This window comes from Dryobates pubescens, chromosome 2, assembly GCF_014839835.1.
Source record: "Dryobates pubescens isolate bDryPub1 chromosome 2, bDryPub1.pri, whole genome shotgun sequence".
Taxonomy (NCBI): Eukaryota; Metazoa; Chordata; class Aves; order Piciformes; family Picidae; genus Dryobates; species Dryobates pubescens.
This window is the reverse complement of record NC_071613.1, coordinates 27,764,347-27,783,217: the sequence shown is the minus strand read 5'-3', so window position 1 is coordinate 27,783,217 and position 18,871 is coordinate 27,764,347. Positions and strand designations below refer to the sequence as shown.

Sequence of the window (18,871 nt, the reverse complement as noted above, 5' to 3'; positions counted from 1 at the left end):
GCTTGGCTAAGTATAGTGCTTGGATTCACTGGTAGTATTGTTTCTAAAATAACTTGTAAATATTGTTAATTAGATACTACACTGCGTAAATCCTGATGGGGCAATGACTTGCCCATTTTACTCGTATCAGGAATGTTATGTCATAAATCTGTAAATGATAATCTTATCTTAAAGTCTCAATCTACATAGTATACTCCAAATTACCATATTTATTTTTGAGCAGGAGGTATTTTGAAAAGCTTCCAAACAGATACATATAAAATGTGGTTAAAACTAGGTGCTTCAAGAAATTCTCTAGTTCTTATTTCCTGTATTTCAGAACTATCTGATTGGAATATGCTCTTTTAAACTTTCCACATAGCTAATATTGAAGTATTTTTAGTGGCATATATCTGAAGGCACACAATTTTAGGTATATGTGTGAAGGAGACTCAAAGCAGTAGGTTCTATAACTCTTAAGTGGAATATTTGTGAGATAAAAATTACTTGCAACTCTTTTCCTGTAACATATTTTAATACTTAAAAAAAAATATTTTAAATAATACACTTGCATGTAGAAAATAAAGCTTTTGTCATTAACAGGTGCCTGAAAAGCTCCTTGTGATGCTTCCTTCTTGGTTTCACTGTGCAAAGAAGTGGAGCAGGGGCTGAAAAACCCTTTCCTACTAGGCATGCATAGCAGCTGACATTCTCTGCTACTTTTTATACATATGTATGCTAGCTCTCATCCTTGCAGATTCGCTCCATCAAGTCACCTGTTTGTCTTGATACTTAAACTGTTTTGCTCCTGTGATTCAGAACAGCTGTGAACTCAGTTTGCCAGGCCGATGTTTATCACTGAATTGGTGAACCAGTGAGACAACCATTAATATTCATTACCAAAAAAAACGTGACAGAGAGAAAGCTTGATACTGATTTGGGTTCAGTTACAACAGCATAACAAGGAATAAAGAATACAATTTATATATCTGACAAAAACTGAATATCTTAGAAATTAATAACCTCACTATATGGGGCAAGCTAATGTTTTTTCTTGGTGCATATTGAGCACCATCAGTCTTCTGTATACTGATTTGGCTACAATGCTTTATAAAAAGCTTTAATTATGAAGAGTTTACTTTGAAGAAGTCTTTCATAACATGTAATACAAACTTAGACATTATTTTCTTATGTGAAGATGCATACTTCAAATACTTTATTTCAGGACCTTTAAAATGGGTAAATGCAGTGGCATAATTGAAAGAATAGTATACCCCATTATGATACATAGCCATCTGGTTATGGCAAAATCTAGACTTTTTTTTTCTTGCTTTTTGAGGCATGAGTGCATATTTGAAAGCATACTTTGTGGGTACCATTTGCTCTCTTTGGCCTCTAAAGAAGCAAATCCTTTTGAATCAGCATTTGGTATATGGGAAGAGCTTTTCATGTACCTATGAGATTCATGAAAATAAGCATTTCCATAACTCTGTTTTTCACAGGTTTTTATCACATATTTGTTTCCTATAAAGCTCAGTGATTCTTTTTACAATTTTAAATATTCTGTAAAACTGTTTAGTACTCCTGTGTGTTCATGTTTACAGGCTGTACATCTGGCCCAGGCAAGTTTCCAGATTGAGGCCTTTGGCTCCAAATTCATCCTTGACCTCACACTGAATAAGTAAGTGAACAATTTGAGGATTTTTTCCTGCTCTTATTGTCTTTGACATATAGTACAAGGTTAGGGCACATGAAATCCCATGATCTGCAGAAAAATATGCTGTTATCCAAGTTTATTAATAGAAAATAACACTTATCCTTTCTTAAGCAAGGTAACTGTCACCCTTTGAAAATTGTCATTCATCATAAATTATGATAAAAAGAGAGATTTCCATACCAGTAGTGCTTGAAATGTTTAGATTTTCCTGTGCATTTTTGTTTGACTTGCTGATTTGTCATGCAGATGTTATTTTAGTTACTCAAGTTGGTGTGCAGGAATATTGTAAATACTTAATGGCTTATCTTTAATGATCTGGAAAACATGCTGTTGTCACTATAGTCATGTCATTCCTAATGTGGTGGGAAGCCTAACCATTTGGATGTACTGAAAGATGCTGTTGGAGTCTGCTTACCAGTAAGGTAGACAGTTTTACATAATCATCAGGTCTAAAAGGTCTGACTTTTAATACAGGTCAATGGCAGTTTAGTTGCCTGTATCACATCTATTTTTATCCCCAGCTGAAGGTATGGAATGATGTATTTTCTAAAAATTAGAATAGGTGGGGTTTTTTGCTACTGAAAGTTTACACTGAAAACAGAACAAGGTAGAATATAAAAGTATTACTAAATACTGGACAAATTAAATAATCTGCAGTATTGCTTTAAAGTGTGTTTGCTCTTTCTGCTGCCCTCGAGCCTTTCAGCACACTGAAAGAAGAAACATATTTACAGAAACAATGGCATACTAGTTTAATAAATATTCCTCTTATTCTGAAGTCTATATGAAGTCTTATTTTGGTCTTAACTGTCATGTAATAAAGTTTGTTAGGGGGAAAAATGCAAGCTTACAAGATTTAATAGCTTTTCAAAGCATTCATAGAATTTGCTTAACTGTTATATTGACATTTTGCTGCTTGGCTACTTGTTATCAGGTGTTTTTTTGTAAAAGTGAGATGGAAACATTTTCTTCATCCATGCATGATTTGATTTTGAAGTTAGGTTGCTCTTGCAGTTCTGTCTTTTTAAATGTGAACACAAAGTCTGAGGTGGCTAGCGAAAAATGAGTTTGTATGAAGGCAGCAAATGGAGAAGAAAGAAGACTTGAGGCTAATTGGGTGTTCTGAAGTCTCTGAAGGAACTGTGGTGTGGTGCAAGATTATAGCATTTTATGAGAGCTGGAGTTGGACCCATGCAGTATAATTCTAGTGGGATAATTGTGACGTATTTGTGAAGGGAACCTGTACCTTGTGGTCTTTAAGCTACAGGGAATTTGTCCTCCTGGTCACATAGACCGTCACAGAGAAAAAGCATTGTCATTACTGGCACCACTTATAAATGCAGATCATGCTTGCGTGAACAAGAATACAAACAGCCTCCAATTCCATGATGAGAATTGGAAATTTGCTAGTGAAACGTGCACCAAGCCTCTCCTGATTCACAGGCATGTCCACATTCACAAACTCAAATGTTAATACAGTCTTAAGTTCATCAAACATCAGGTCTGGAGTCTCTTACTTGATCACCATCTTAGGTTGCAGGTCTTTATAGGTATAGATCTCATAATTGTTAACTGCCTCTGAATTTTTTTCACATCACTCCTATACAGAATAGAAAGTGAAATCACATAGAAAGTATTAGGAGTAGGACACAATAAAAACATAGGACAGACTGCAGTGATCAGGTGCAGGGCTAGACCAAACAAACCTACTGACTTGCAGCTTACACTGACTGCTTTTCATGCCACTTTGTCTCCATTTTTCCATGCTTGTTTCATTGTGATTCACATTTCTTACTTTTGGCATTTCTCCCCTGCATCTCATAAAAGTGTTTGCATGTTTCCATAAACCTTTGCAGACATACTGTATAATTTTTTCTTTCCCAGGAGACCCCTGATGTCTATCACTCCTTACTTGTTCTAAAGGTCTGGTTGAACCTTTTCAAGGCCATACCTGAGTGGCTCTTACCACAGCCCATCAGTCAGTAACCTAACAGGTTAGCTGATGGTCTAGCATGAGTCTCCTCAAACACTGGGGTCTGGGGCCACATTAGAGCCTTCCCCTACTGGGACTGTGGTAGCTGAGGCATGTTGAAGGAATGGGGAATTTGATACCTGAGCTGGATAGAAACAGAAGGTAAAAAACAAAGACAAAAGCTTCTTCCTCTTCCTACTGAGAACTTCCCTAAAGTTAGGATTTTGAAGGAAGGGGAAAACAAATCATCAAAACCAGCTTGTATTTTTCAGCTTTTCTTTTCCCTGTAGAAGCACACTTTCCATGAAAATCCACTTCCAGGAAAATGGATATTCTTTTCAATGAAGAGATCATCTGGAAAAAAAATTTGGCAAGAACTAAAAAACCCAACAAAACCACCCCAAAACCAATCCCACCACATTCAACTGTGGTATGAGTTAAATACCTGAGACATTAAAATATAATGACTATTGTGAGCAGTCTGTCTCTTAGAGGGAGTGCAACATTACAGCCACTTTTATCCATCAGCTTAAAGCTTATAATTGCTGTGTAGTGTTTGTGGTGTATGTTTCTGGAGGGCTGATTTTAACTTGAGAATTGTCCCAGAGGAGACTTCATTGTTACCACAACTTAAAAACCAATAGGGCAATAGCTGGATTATTTGAGAATCTGATTGATTTGGTTTGTTTATTTTTTCAAAATACTTTTTTAATGGAAATGGGAAAACAAATCACAATTTTTCCATAAAGTGACTTGAAATATTGATAGAATTTTCTTTAAAAAAAGTGTAAACATTTACAGTACTAAATGGACCATATAAGTTAAGCTGTGTAAAATAAATGTGATTACAGTACATTTGCAAGTTTAACTCTAGTTAGTTTTAAAAAATTTGTTATAGATTCAACAAAACTTAGAATTTTTTAATAATTCTGTGGGTGAGTAAGTCAGTCTTGAATGTCCCAGCTATAGATAACAGAGCTTTACTGCCTCATGTGCCACGCTCAGAACTAGAGGCAGCCTATTGCAAGTTATTTGCCTCAGGGGCTGTTACACCATGCAAAAAGTCTTAGGGACAGATACTACAACCTCTCCATACCTTTCAAGACATATTAATGTGTGAAAAAAGCTTCCTTGTGTTATTCTCCAAATTATAAAACCTGTTATTGTGAAGATGCTTCTTTCTCAATGACTGTGTTCTGCTGTAAATTAGACATGTTAATTTGAAGTAATATTTCAATTATTCTGTCTTCTCTTAGTACTTTGTTTCTGAAATTGTGTTTAGTATGATTCTCATCAGGTATTCTTTTCCATCCTGTTGCTACGTTTATGATGATAATTATTTGATAACATTATGTATGCATGCAGATTTGTATGTTACTAATGTGCTCTGTCTAGTGATTTACTCATTTCATTCTTCCAGAAATAGAGCAGGAAGCAGCACCAGTCCTGCTCTGACCAAAGGCTTGCACTCAGCTCAATGTCTCAAATACTTCTCCGCTCCTTATTTGCAGCTCCTTATCATTCCGGCTCTTACTTCTCTCATTCTTCCTAGAACTTCCCAGATCAGTTCTTTTAAATTTTTTAATCTCACTTTTAAAATCCCCTTCTATTTAGCAAATATTTATAAAATAAAAAGTGTATATGTGTCTGTTTCTATATATATTTTATGGGGGAAAGCTTACAACTGTAGTCTTAGACATCAATGTTGTAGTCCCTGACTTTCAGCCACTCAACTTTTAGATTCCCCTGTAGTAATTAACAACCCTCTGCCTCCTGTGCAATACATGAGTTGAGTTGTGGTTCATAAAGTAGCTATCAATAAAAGCTCTGGCAGCAGAGCTTTTTTCAACTGGACTGTAAAAAAAAAAAAAAAATCAGCATAGGCTAATGAGTGTGAAATACCACGTTTAGAGGAAGAGGCATCTTAAAGAATTCATGGGGTGGGGAGTGTGTGTGTGTAACCCAACAAAATGACAAAACCTGAACTAAACACAAACTTAAAGTGCAAGAGCTGAGAGGACATGCTGTTTGGTCCTTAAAATGTAGATAATAATGTTATGAAAGTTAGTTTTCTTGTCAGACCGCTTGCTTATGGAGTGAAAAGACTTTGATACGCTGTACTCCTGTCTGGACCTCACGCTTACTGATCAAGATTTTGAATGCCTGTCAGCTGAGGTGCAATCAAAGCCACTGAATTTGGAGAATTGTTAGTCAACACGCTCAGGGCATAGCAAATACACATCTAGGACAGGATGAGATGTAACCACCACAGGTTGAAGATTTGAAAGGAGATGCTTTTCACACACACATACAAAATAATTAAATGGAAACCTTGTCACAGGATACCACACATATTAAACCATTTAGAGCAATTAAAGGATTGGAAGAACTTAGAGAAGACTCCTGAGAACCATTGAAAACAACTATACTGACTTTGATTTATGAAATTCCAGTGTCACCGATCACTGGGTGCTGAGAAAACTGAATGTGTATTTGCTGTCAATCAACATACTAAGCAGTTGTCTGACTTGCATCTGGTCTTAGGTTTTTGTTCTTACTCCTTGCTCACATGTTACATCTGTAATGTGGTGGTGGGGGAAGAACTGTTATCTAATCTAGTAGATTTTTCAGTCTGTTCCTGTGATGGTCCTGTCTCGTCAATAGTGAGATCTTTATGCTGAAGTGAATTACTGAGTTCTTGGATTCTGCTAGTCAGGCTGAAATCTTTGCACTTGGAGCCACTACAAAGCCTGTGTATGCTTGGCATGATAATTACATTCATCAGACTAACTCCTAAGAGTCTGGATCACTGAGTTCAGCTTTAGGCAGAGATAAATGAAGTTGTGCAACATAGTTCAACATGGAAGCATGGATTAAGGGAACCAAAATAAACTTCTGGTTTACCAAACCAAAATATATCTGCTTCTACTATAGTAATTAGTCTAAAGGTGGTCAAATCAGCTCTCTATAAGTGCAATTAAACTTACTTCACTAGGTTTAGTATTAGAAGTAAAAGAGAATAAAATAATTAAAAAGCCTAAATCCATGTCTGGTTTAATTTGGACTATTATCATTAGAAACAAAGAATCATTGTGTGGAGCATTCAGTGAATTCTTAAAGAGGAGAAGAAACCCAAGTTTTTTATATACAAAATTTTGCTTTAAATGAAGGAAGCTTTGCCAAATATAATTACCGTTGAATGAAACCATTCTGGCAAAGACAGATGATAGCCCTCAACCTTACACAAGATGTTAATAAGATTCTTATAATTCAAAATGGTTCTCCATGGTGGTGATGGAATAAAGGGATCAATTAAAATGTACTATTGAATGAACTTGAACAGTTATTTAAATTAAATCTTTATTTTGTCAATTGCTTTTCTAGGAAAGTTCCATCATAGCAAATAGTTTCAATATTTTCTGTGATACAGTACTTGTATCTTCTGTAACATTGTCCAGTCATTAATTTCTTCTTTACACAGCAGTTTTTAAAGTAGTATCATCTTCAGTGCTATGGTAAAGGAAAATATTGGGGAAACAGCAACATACTCTGGAGAACTCTTCAAGCTCCTGCTTTCAAAATGCTTGGTGAAGCAGCCATTGAAATGTAGTGTTCTCCATTCTCAGGTGAAGGGTTTCAGGGCATTACTAGACAAAGAATCATGAAGAATTTGTTGTCTGACCTCCCTTGATCTGACTCAGGGCTTCTTGCACTGATGGAGGCAGACTGATCCAGAAAGGAGTCTGGAACATTTTGTGCATCATTCTCCTCACCTTCAGAACATACTTTCCTGCCAGTTCATATTGGAGAGCTTTCCCTCTTAAAAAATACCTGAAAAGGTAATTTCAGTTTATTAAATTTGTTGTCAGGTCATCTATTTCTCTACCTGAAAGACAAGCCAAACAAAAGCAAACAACAAGAACAAGGCCCTGCAAGAAGTGATTTTTATAGCGTCATTATTAGTAGTAGTAGCAGAAGTGAGTATAAACTGACTTTGACTCCATAGTTGTAAAGAAGTTAATGTATACACCTGCATCATCAGTTTCTTTTAATTGTTTTTAAGCACAGATGCTTGATCTACACTTTGTTTTTTAAGGTCCTTTATGATAATAGAAGAAAAACTGAATCTTGCTGTGCTTTAAACAGTATCAGTGCCTGGTATATTTATTCCTTGGAGACACTCTTATCAGAACAGGTTTGAAGACAGCCAAGTAAAGACTACTGTAAATGCATATTAGAAACTTAAATTCCTGTAGGAACAGTTGATTCAACAAAGAAAGCTTGGAGATAAAATTGAAACTGGTAATAGAGACCAAGGCTATTATATTAATTAGATGACAGTATAAACAATATCTGTCAAATGGGCAAAACCATCTGATGGGTGTACTGTTTAGTAATTCAACAGCACTAGGTTGCTCAAACACTAGTACTGAGCTTGAACCATTTCAGAATGCTTTCTCAGGTTAGTCTAAAGATAATTTAAGAAATATGCAGATAATTCAGGCTGCATACTAAATTCATGGAAGCTACCTTGGGTTACTTGTGCACAAGATAACTTTTAGTCATTTCATACCTTTACCTACCCAAATAATTGTTTTTTTTTTTCATGGGGATAGTTAGATGTCAGCTGAGGTAAGCCACTTTTCGCACTGCAGCTCTCCTGCTAATGAAAACAGCAGCAGTGAAATATGTGCCAAGAAACTGGATGCGAGTTCCTCAGAAAGTATCTGCTTACTTTTAACAGCTGGCCAGTATCTTTGAAGGCAACTGCTGATAATGGTATGTTCCTTTGCTGCTTATTTTGTATCTCTCAGTGTTAATCAGAGAGAAGAGCTAGTGGTGCACAAAAGCTTTAAAAAAAAGAACACATTTAAGACAAACAGAGCAGGATGAGAGGAACTAGAGAAAAGGATACAGCAAACTGGAGTATTTTCATGGGTTCGTTCAGCATTTTGGAGTTTGATGTCGTCATTGTAGGGCATCACAGTAAAATGTCACTAGCCTAATTGCTAGTGATGTTTCCTAGTGTAGATGGATACCTAAACCACCAGGTACGTACCAAGGCAGAGGCAATTTAAGAAGAAACTGACTTTTTTTTCAACGGAAAGTTCAGAATCCTTGCTGTCCTGTTAGAAATTTTAAGAGAAAAATGCCCTTGCAGTATGTTGGTCACTATGTGTGAGAAGCTTAGAGACCATAATAATGATCAGACACTAGTGTTAAATACTGTTACAGCGTAGCCTGAAAGCAGGTGTGTGAAAGGCAGTAGTCTTATAACAGATTTTCTACTTCAGCTTCTAGGTAGTAGATGTGGTATTACATTTGTCAAAAGGACTGTTCACAAATTAAAGGTGCATTTTGTTTATAGAATGGCTTTGGGGAAATCTATAATGAATTGCAAGCCTCAATTTTCTTTGAGGAGAATTTGTTTGGATCCCACAGAACAGTAGCACTGGATGCAGTAGCCACTGTCTGCTGCATCCTTGCTTTATACTTGTAACATCTATATAGGGAGTATTCGATCTTAAGTATTTCATGTTAGTGTCCTACATGACAGGATATCTATCTTTACTACCTGAATCAGAAATCCCTTTGCAGTTGGAAGTAATGGGAGGCTAAAGAATGGAAAATGTTGTCAAATGAATGAAACAACTGGATTACAACAGAAGTTCGACAAAAATCCAGGAAAGGGACACTAAACTCTGTAAAGGTTCTGCAAAAAATGGACTAAAGAAACTTTGAGCAGCTCTTATGTCACATGACATGGAATAATGCTAAAAGACAGATGCAGTCATTAAACTACAGGTAACAGTGACTCAGTAGACACAGTGGGAAATCACCTACTGCAAGTCTTGCAAGATGCCAAAAGCACTAGACAGCACTGAAAGAAGTTCTGAGATCAGTCACATAAAGTTACTAGAAGTGGGAAAAAAGGGGAGATCATGACCTGGACTTGGAAATAGGTAGATAAATACTGATAGTGGAATTCATTTGAGAAAAACAGTCTTTGTGAGTTCGATCAGAGCTGTCTAAAAATCTGAGTCTGGTTAGAGCCCTTTCAAGTTGAGCATAGTTCCCATGTTGAACTTCTAAACTTACTTCTAATCACAATTTTCCACTTTTCTGTTTGCATCAGTTACCTCTAGCCTTGGCTATACCATTTGATTAAGTGCTGAGGATAGCAGTTGTATTACTTTGTAAAAATTGTGAAGGGTGCAAAGAAGAAAAAGACATGAACACTGTTTTCACTATGTAATCCTTTTTAGAATCTTCAAACCTTGCCACGGTGAAGAAGCGAATTGTTGTATTGTATCCAAATGCTTAACACTTTTAAAGCATTTGTGTTCTCTTACAGCTTACTGTGATATGAATAGAAAGTGAAAATGATTTTATGCAACTGAATAGATTTTTAAATCTGTACCTAAAAAAAAAAAAATCTATTCAATATTGCTATTTAAATGAAGGTTAAGACAAATAATAAGACTTCAGTAATTTTTCATGATTGTTAGTGTTGGATTTGCAGGCACAGAATTCCCATGATGTGTTCCTTCAATTCCATGCAAAGGAACTTTTAAGGGAACCACTCCTAACTGACTTCTGCAGAACCTTCTCTGGTAAATGTAGAGCCCGATAAATCAGGAAAAACTGATTTTGAGCTGGTAGTCCCAGAGATGAAGTGTTATCAGAATTAATAATAGACTAATCTAAGTTTGAGATACCCATTATTGTAAGTTGTTGTTAGTCATGAACTCCCATCAGAGCAATTTTGGCACACCAGGCTTCCATAATGATGATGGGTTTTATTCATAGCACTATTAGACTCTCTAATGATTTTTTTTTAATGTATTTTGAGTGCTACAGCCTCTTTGATCCCCTTTGAGGCTGTATCTCTTAAGAAAATTTCTGTAGAAAAGTACTGAGAATTGTGGATCACAAGTAAAATGCTGGTCTTGCATATATGGTGGGGCTAGTTAACATTTAACTGTTTTGCTCTCCTTGGGCCACTGTGCTGCAACCCTGATTATAATGGGGTGAGAGGTGAATGAGGCATTGAAAGTGTCTCATGCTATGTTCAGGCTAGCTCAGCTTATTTAAAAACAAAACAAACCCAAAACTGAACAATAAATTATATAGTATGGGAATTTTTTTATGCTTCAGAAATTTTTCTTGATAGAGTTAAGAAAAAAACCAAAACTATCTGAGATGAAAAACTAAAAGTAGGAAGAGGAGTGGTATGGTTTGGTGGTGGTTGTGTTTTTTTGAGTTTTATGGTTATTTTAAGAACATTACTGGTTTTGAAAAAAACCTCTATTATTTCCAGTCGTGAAAGCAAGGTACAAGTTAAGTATATGCTCTTGCCTTCTGAACAGTCGTGTTTGTATTTCTTCAGTCTTACATGTACTCTATTTAACTTTTAGATAAAATATAAAACATACTTGAAACTAATAATGAACAAAACATCCATTTCATCACTACCAGTTACTGCTGGCAAACATAGTTCTAAAGCCAAGAGATTTCTTTTTTTTTTTCTTTTTTTTTTTTCCATAATTTAAAAGGCTGATAATCTAATTTTAAAACTGAAAAGATGGGGAGTAGATTGCAGAATTAAATTTGTCCTTTAGCACACTCTGACTTCCAGTGCACTGGGGAGCCATTTACTGGACATGGGCTGTTTATGTTTTCTTAAAACTCATTTACAAGGAAAAAAAAATAGTTTGACAATTGTAAGAACAAAAAATCATCAAACCCATGCATAGCAGTAGAAAGACTATTTGGAGTTTTCTCATCTTGATGTCTTCTTTCTTTCACAGTGACTTGTTATCTTCAAATTATGTGGAGATTCACTATGAAGATGGAAAACCAAAGTTTTCTAAGGTATTTTGCTTTTAAAATGTCAGTAAAGTCTTTCGGAGGCAATGTAGTGGGTTGAACACCAATAAAGTGTTAAAATAAGAAAAAATGTTTTACAGGGCTTGAAAATACTAGAAGCCTTATTCCTTGTGTACAAACAAGGTTACTGTGTTCTCATCTTCTAAGTATACCTCAGCCAGTAGAGGAGGAATTGTACAAAAAAGGGAAAGCTGCATGTTGGGGTGAGGGGTAGGCAGTAGTGGTGGGTGGTAGTAGTGAAGATGACCCAGATACTGCTAGACCAATTACATCTCATAAAATGTAGGCAGTAGAGGGGTTGAATTCACCATTGGTGTAGTCTTTGTTAATTATTTACATGACCTTCGCAAGGGGAAGGGATAATAGTGTTGTAAGACATTCAAACAAATGAAAAAAAAACCAACTTGAAGTGACTTTTGGCAAGATTTGTACAGAGTTAACTCCAGAGGCTAAGGTTTCACCTACTACAAAACCAATTTATTGCTTGGCATCTAATTAGTTACACTTGTCACAGTAGCTCCCACATGGAAGTCAGTGCCATAGGCCATTGATCCAAAGACAAAGACATTGAAGTTATGTAAGACAGTTCAGCCCTGACTAAGGGAAGCAGATCAGTCTTTTCATTTGTTCTAGTAGCAAAATGAGGACTGGCAGGTTCCTGAGAATGCTATGAACTACATCTTCAGGGAAGGACTTTTGTCATACTTAGTATGAATGCTGAAATATTGTGAGCATATTGCATGTGAAATATATCTAGAGGGGAGGAAAGGAAACATTCACATTGCATTTATGGCTTCAGCAAGTCAGGACTATCTAGTTTATTGTTTTGCCTTTGTTATAGACAATCTCAAACAAAAACATATCACAGATTAGGGCAAAATAAAACAATTGCATTGCAACATAATTATTGCAATATGCAGTTTTGTTTTCTTCCACTGAAGAAGAAAAATAGTTCCATGTAACATACTGAGAGAAGTTTTTTCCATTAAGATTCAGTATTCTGCAGAATAGGCAGAAATGGTAAATGATGCAAGAAAACAATTCCCTCTGGCGTTTTGACAAGCTCATGCAATTGTCAGCTGCAGCACTAGCACTGAGCACTGCAGTTGCTGAATCATGGATGTGACTGGAAAATTATAGTAGAACCTTTGGCTCAGCAAATGGACTACCTTTGCATGCTGCAGTAACTTGAGCCAGAGTTCCTAGGGGATACTTTCAGAATTGATTTATTTAGAAACAGTAATAGAGCTCCTGAGGTCACATTAATCTGTAAAAGGCTTTATTTATGGGTTCAGAAGTTATACACACCATTTGTGTAGATCAAATAAGGACTGTATCCTGGTCCTTTGATGTATCTTATCCCTTTTAGACCTAAGTGTCTTGAAAAGATACTTGTGTGAGAAAGGGAATCATGATTTGGTTGTTCCAAAGCATGGCTTATACATTCTCACTGATGGAAAGGTAAATATGTAATAATCACTTTCTTTTTAGTACTTTGATTTAATTACACACAACAGTGTGAAAGGAATTTCATTCACAATCTGAATAACTCATTAAATAAGATGCAAAATGGAAATAATGCTGTGCATACTTAAAAAGCATTTACATTTTTGGTACTCCCTTGAGTTACAATAATTGCAGAAGGAAAGCATCCAGAAATTATTTTAACATTGGTAATTATTGTATGTGAGTAGATGCTGCTTTGGCAAAACAGTTATTTCTGAATTTGTCATCTTAGTAATTAATTTATTGTAGCTTGCTTTTAAAACCTTCTCCTAAAAGCTTTCTAGCCTCTGGGGTACAGAATTATGCTCCTGGTTTGTGGCTCAGTAAGTTTTTGTGTTTTCTAAAAAATGAGACTGCTTTAGCTTGATTCATGTAGGGTGCTTTGACTCATAGTAGTCAGTAACTTTAGAGTTAGAGCATACTTTTAGAAGCTGGGAAGATGCAAGCTGACTCTCCTCCAGGTGACCTAGGAAATTATTTAGCAGTTGGGAGGGATGAGTGCTGTAGCCACAGAGGGGCATTGACATGTATTTCAGTATTTTGAAAAGAAAGCCACTGCAAATCTGTTTTGTGAGGATTTTGTGAGCATGCCTGAAGTTCTCTGTCCACTTTAAGGGTAGCTAGTTGCTGCAGAAGAGAGATCAACTTAGCTCTTCCTATGATGAAAACCAGACAGGTCCAGGGAACCTGCACTTTTAATTCAGAGGAAAGCATGTAGCATTCACTGGAGTTTAGTTGGATCAGAGCAAGGTTTTTCTGGATCACAACTTTTCTCTGCGGTATTTTGGTCCCCCGCTTTGTCCTGTTCACCCCAATACATACAGGCATTGCAACTTCCCTAACATTCTTATGGAGAAGTGGAAGACTATACACAGACCTTCACTGCTTGCCCATCGGGGAGTGCATTTTGTACTAGCTTTTTTCAGCCTAATTCTTGGATCACCTGGTGGTTCAAATTCTGCATTGCAGTATTCAGCAGGGTGTTCCTTAACTTTGTATTATTAGCACCTCTGAGAACTGAGGTTTTGAATTGCAGGTTGGATGTAGTTTGCCTTATTTTGTGGGGTTTTTAAAAAGCCTTTCATGTTTAAACACTTGCAGGTAATGCAAATGTTACTAGTTTTTAAATAAAAGGTGGGAGCTTGTCTAAAACATAATTGCTGACTTCCTTAGAGAATGAGAAAAATTCACCTGTGTATTGAATAATTACTTTATTACCCTTTTGATATATAAAGTGAAAAGACCTCTGTACGCTTCAGTGTTGCTAAACAGGATTCACATTGTGGCTCATTCATCATTAGTGGAATTGGTGCCTGCAGTCCTAATTCTGTAACATTTTTATTGATAAATTTTTAGTGAGACAAAATTGGTAGAATCCAGATCTAAGGCAAGTGCATTCCAGCTGATTGATAAACAAGGTATCACTTGTAATTTTAACAGACCTGGAAAGCATTAAGAAACACTTCAATGTTAATGTAACCTGCATTGCATAACATTTTCACAGAATCAGTTTGCACAAAGAAATGTGCTTTAAAAAAGATGAGGAACGCTGTGACGTCAGCAAAAGAATAACCCACATTATTTCTTGAAGACTTGTAGAAATTAATCTTTACTGGGCACAGTTTTTCTTTCATAAGCCATTAGGGCTAGTTACTGGTATTTAACAAGCACTGCTTTCTCTGAAATTTTATCTAATGCAAGGTGCTATGTTTGTTTTTTTTTTGGCTTTGCTTTAAGCAAAAGACATTAAATCAAGGTAATTTTGTGTGTATGACTGTTTTAAATGTTAGGGTGGAGAGCATTGCTACTACCATGGAAGTATCAGAGGTATCAAGAATTCTAAAGTTGCTCTTTCAACTTGCAATGGACTTCAGTAAGTACATGTTATCATTTCTAAAACAAGGCTATTAACTAATTATTACTTTTGAATCTTGTCTCTCAATAAGTAAGAAACACTGAAACACTGCAGGTGCAAAAATTTTGGATGCTTTGAAATGCTTGTACCAGCTATGCCAATCCACTAGCTTTCCCCCCCCCCCCCTTTGTAATATCATTTGAATTAAAGTATTTTAATTCTCTTGCGAAACCCTTGAATATGGCCAGTGTAAATAAATATTTCACCAGATGAAAAATGGTAAAGGATAAACAAGAATTGTGATTTAGCAGTTCATCTGCTTGGTATTGATCTGTGATTCTGTCAGCCATTAGAAAAATGTTTTTTAAGTTAGATTGTAGAAGTAAAAAGAGTAATAAATTAGTCCTTACTTGGATTAGTCACTGTTAAGTGCAACTCAGCTGTTGATTATATTCTGCACACTAATGTGTGTCTTAGGATGTCCTTTTTGCCAAGGTTAAATCTGTATTCCATCTGGTGCTTTATCTTTACATTGCCATTACACTCAGTGTTAGATCATTAAAATGTGTCTGACCTCTTACAAAAAATCATCTTAGCATTAGGCACATGCAGCAGTAATGGACATATATGGAATTAATTTTGGTATTGATCAGTTTTTCCTCCCTAAGTTTGGTTTTCTCTAGTCAAGAATCATATCCTCAAGTCCTATTGATTGACATTAATCATAATATCACTTCTTATTCTCCATGTTCCAGTGGCATGTTTGAAGATAGTACTTACTTGTACTTGATAGAGCCAATGGATCTGACCCACAGTGCAGTAAGTTTTTTATCTAATTTATGTGGTTTGAAAAATAGTGTTTTCAAGGAATAGCAAATAGAAGTATTAGAATAAATCAATAAATGAGTGACTTCTTTCATGCATTTATATTAAAAAAATGGAAAGTGTTTTAAAACTTCTTTGGAATTTATTTAAGGCAAGAAATATTTTTTCTCCACTTTAATCTTTCTTCTCCTGGTTACTGTCAATCTTTCAAGTGTTGAGAGTAGGCTAGTAAGACTGTTTCCATAGGAAAGTCAAAAAGTGTTTATGAATTTACTCTAGTACTTTAACTAAAGGATTTATAAATTTATAGAAGGGATCTCTGGAAATCATTTATTCATCCCTCTGTAGTTGGATCAGACTGTTCTTGTCCTGCCATGTTTCCACAAATTGCTTAAAGACAGCTGTTCCTAAAAGTGTAACTGTTAATAGAACTGACTCAAATTCATATATGACATTAAATTCAGGTAAATTTCTGCCTCCTGGATTTTTCAAAGATTTGAGTGATTTTCATTGAAATGATTCTCCAGCATTGAGACACAGAATTCTTGAGGTTTGTATCCCACTTGGTCTGTAGGATATCGAGTCCATCATCAGTAAATTTGCTGACGACACCAAGCTGGGCGCAGGAGTTGATCTGCTGGAGGGTAGAGAGGCTCTGCAGAGGGACCTCGACAGGCTGGGCAGATGGGCAGAGTCCAACGGCATGAGATTTAACACATCCAAGTGCCGGGTTCTGCACATTGGCCACAGCAACCCTATGCAGAGCTACAGGCTGGGGTCAGAGTGGCTGGAGAGCAGTCAGGCTGAGAGGGACCTGGGGGTGCTGGTCGACGGTAGACTGAACATGAGCCTGCAGTGTGCCCAGGCAGCTAAGAGGGCCAATGGCATCCTGGCCTGCATCAGGAAGAGTGTGGCCAGCAGGAGCAGGGAGGTCATTCTGCCCCTGTACACTGCACTGGTTAGGCCGCACCTCGAGTACTGTGTCCAGTTCTGGGCCCCTCAGTTTAGGAAGGATGTTGACTTGCTGGAACGAGTCCAGAGAAGAGCAACAAAGTTGGTGAGGGGTTTGGAACATAAGCCCTACGAGGAGAGGCTGAGGGAGCTGGGGTTGCTTAGCCTGGAGAAGAGGAGACTCAGGGGTGACCTTATTACTCTCTACAACTACCTGAAGGGAGGTTGTAGACAGACGGATGTTGGTCTCTTCTCCCAGGCAAGCAGTACCAGAACAAGAGGACACAGTCTCAGGCTGCGCCAGGGGAGATACAGGCTGGATGTTAGAAAAAAGTTCTATACAGAAAGAGTGATTGCACATTGGAATGGGCTGCCTGGGGAGGTGGTGGAGTCACCATCACTGGAGGTTTTTAGGAGAAGACTTGACGGGGTACTTGGTGCTGTGGGTTAGTTGCTTGGGCGGAGTTGGATTGGTTGATAGGTTGGACGCGATGATCTTGAAGGTCTCTTCCAACCTGGTTTATTCTATGTATGTATTCTATGTATGTATTCTATGTCCAGATGTTGTATCCTGGCTCTCAAGCTTGTCTTGATTAGTGCTTAGCAATATATGATAACTGATGTAATGCTGCAGAAGTGATACATTGTAGTGACCGTAAATCTGATCTTACAATTTAAAGACAGATCTGCAAAATGTTTGACTCCTGACATGTGCAAAGAAATTGGATCAGCATTCAGAGGAATTAGTATTGTTCAGATGGTCAGTTATTCAGTTGTTTCTCAGTCTCCTCAGGAACATGTCATGTGTTAAGCTGTATAATGCATTTTGACATAGCACATATTCATTAAGGTTTTAAGGCTGAAAACTGACAGCACAGATACAGTAAATTCAGGGAAATTGTATTTTTACACTGGTACCCATGTAGTAAGTAGAGGAGAATTTGACTAAACCATTTTCTTTCTTGGGTGAGCAAAGGACACTCTCATCTCTCTCTCTCAGTGTAAAACTTGGAAGCAGAGCAAAAGTTCTGGGTATTAAAGTGAGATACCATGTACCCAAACTGTTCAGGATTCAAGTGGAATTCTAAATGATAGGATGACAGATGAGATGAGTATTTTTTTCAAAAGTCGTGAAGGTGAAAATAATGCAGCTACAGAGAGGTTTCAGAGACATTTTTTTATTGTACTGTGTGAGGTAAATATCTTGGATATAGCCTTCAGCATATAGTTTATTAAGTTTGATTAATCTTAACTCTAGTAGATAATATATAAATCTTTTTTTTCCTATTTCTCACCTCCTCCCTGGCAAAACCCAGCAAAAATATGCAGTGTTTTCCTTCAAGGTTTTACGTATTTCTTACGGAAGTTACAGAGCATCTAATGCTTTGAAAAGAATTGCTTGTTGTGGCAATCTCTGCAGTGGAGGTATTATGGAAGAAAAGGTAGTTTTCTAGAGCAGATGCCAAAATGTGATAATTCAGGGCACACCAGACTTCTAAAGAACATATGCATTAAAACCTCCTCTTTTTAAAGTGTATTTTAAGTGATCGGTTTCTTGCCTTCTGCTGCAATTAGAAAGATACAGTTTTTCCATTAATAGTAGTGTTTGCTTTTTATTCGTGGGAAGAGGCTTTCAACTAGATACGTACTCTAATTTGATTTCTTGGAACAAGTGGTCTGTGCTCTGTAACACTTTTTTAAAGGACTTATTTAAAGTAATCTCAGATCTATGATACTTCAGTTTTGCAGGCTGGTAAATGTGCTGAAGCAGAGTGAATCCATGATTTGCAAATAGATTGCTTCAGATTAATAGTATGACAAATTGGTGCTGAAAGAAATGCCTCGTTTTTCACTTGACGTCATTAATTAGAAGAAAATGTCAACTATTTTTCTTATCAGGAAAGTAAAAGTAGGCCACATATCATCCGAAGAACTTATGGAACGCAAGCCTCCAAGCATTTGCAAGACCTTGGTATGCTTATGAATTTTTCAGTGTTGGAAATAATTGTATATACAACTTGAAGAATGTTAATGTTAGGCTAATAGTCTCTGTAAAATAGTGGATTATTTAGAAAAAATAACTTTTTTGTTCCACAATTATTGCAATAGAATTTAGAGTTGATAACAAGCAGCTGAAAGATTCTACCCTTGAAGACCCGTTTTTAGCTTTCTTCTT

At 36.6% G+C, this 18,871-nt stretch overlaps 2 protein-coding genes across 10 annotated transcripts in view; one reads left to right on the top strand and one right to left on the bottom strand.

Annotated features, from left to right (window-relative positions):
• The window catches only part of KLF7 (KLF transcription factor 7), a 412,385-nt gene that overhangs the window by 165,444 nt on the left and 228,070 nt on the right, over positions 1 to 18,871 (bottom strand). The gene's annotated exons all lie outside the window — the stretch shown is intronic.
• Positions 1 to 18,871, top strand: part of ADAM23 (ADAM metallopeptidase domain 23) — a 75,316-nt gene that overhangs the window by 8,747 nt on the left and 47,698 nt on the right. For all 8 annotated transcript variants that reach the window (XM_054173212.1, XM_054173230.1, XM_054173197.1 and 5 more), the window contains exons 3-7: positions 1,584 to 1,660; positions 11,480 to 11,543; positions 14,855 to 14,937; positions 15,675 to 15,738; positions 18,595 to 18,667. In XM_054173212.1, the coding sequence (XP_054029187.1) occupies positions 1,584 to 1,660; positions 11,480 to 11,543; positions 14,855 to 14,937; positions 15,675 to 15,738; positions 18,595 to 18,667 (361 nt within the window). The remainder of the gene's footprint in view (positions 1 to 1,583; positions 1,661 to 11,479; positions 11,544 to 14,854; positions 14,938 to 15,674; positions 15,739 to 18,594; positions 18,668 to 18,871) is intronic.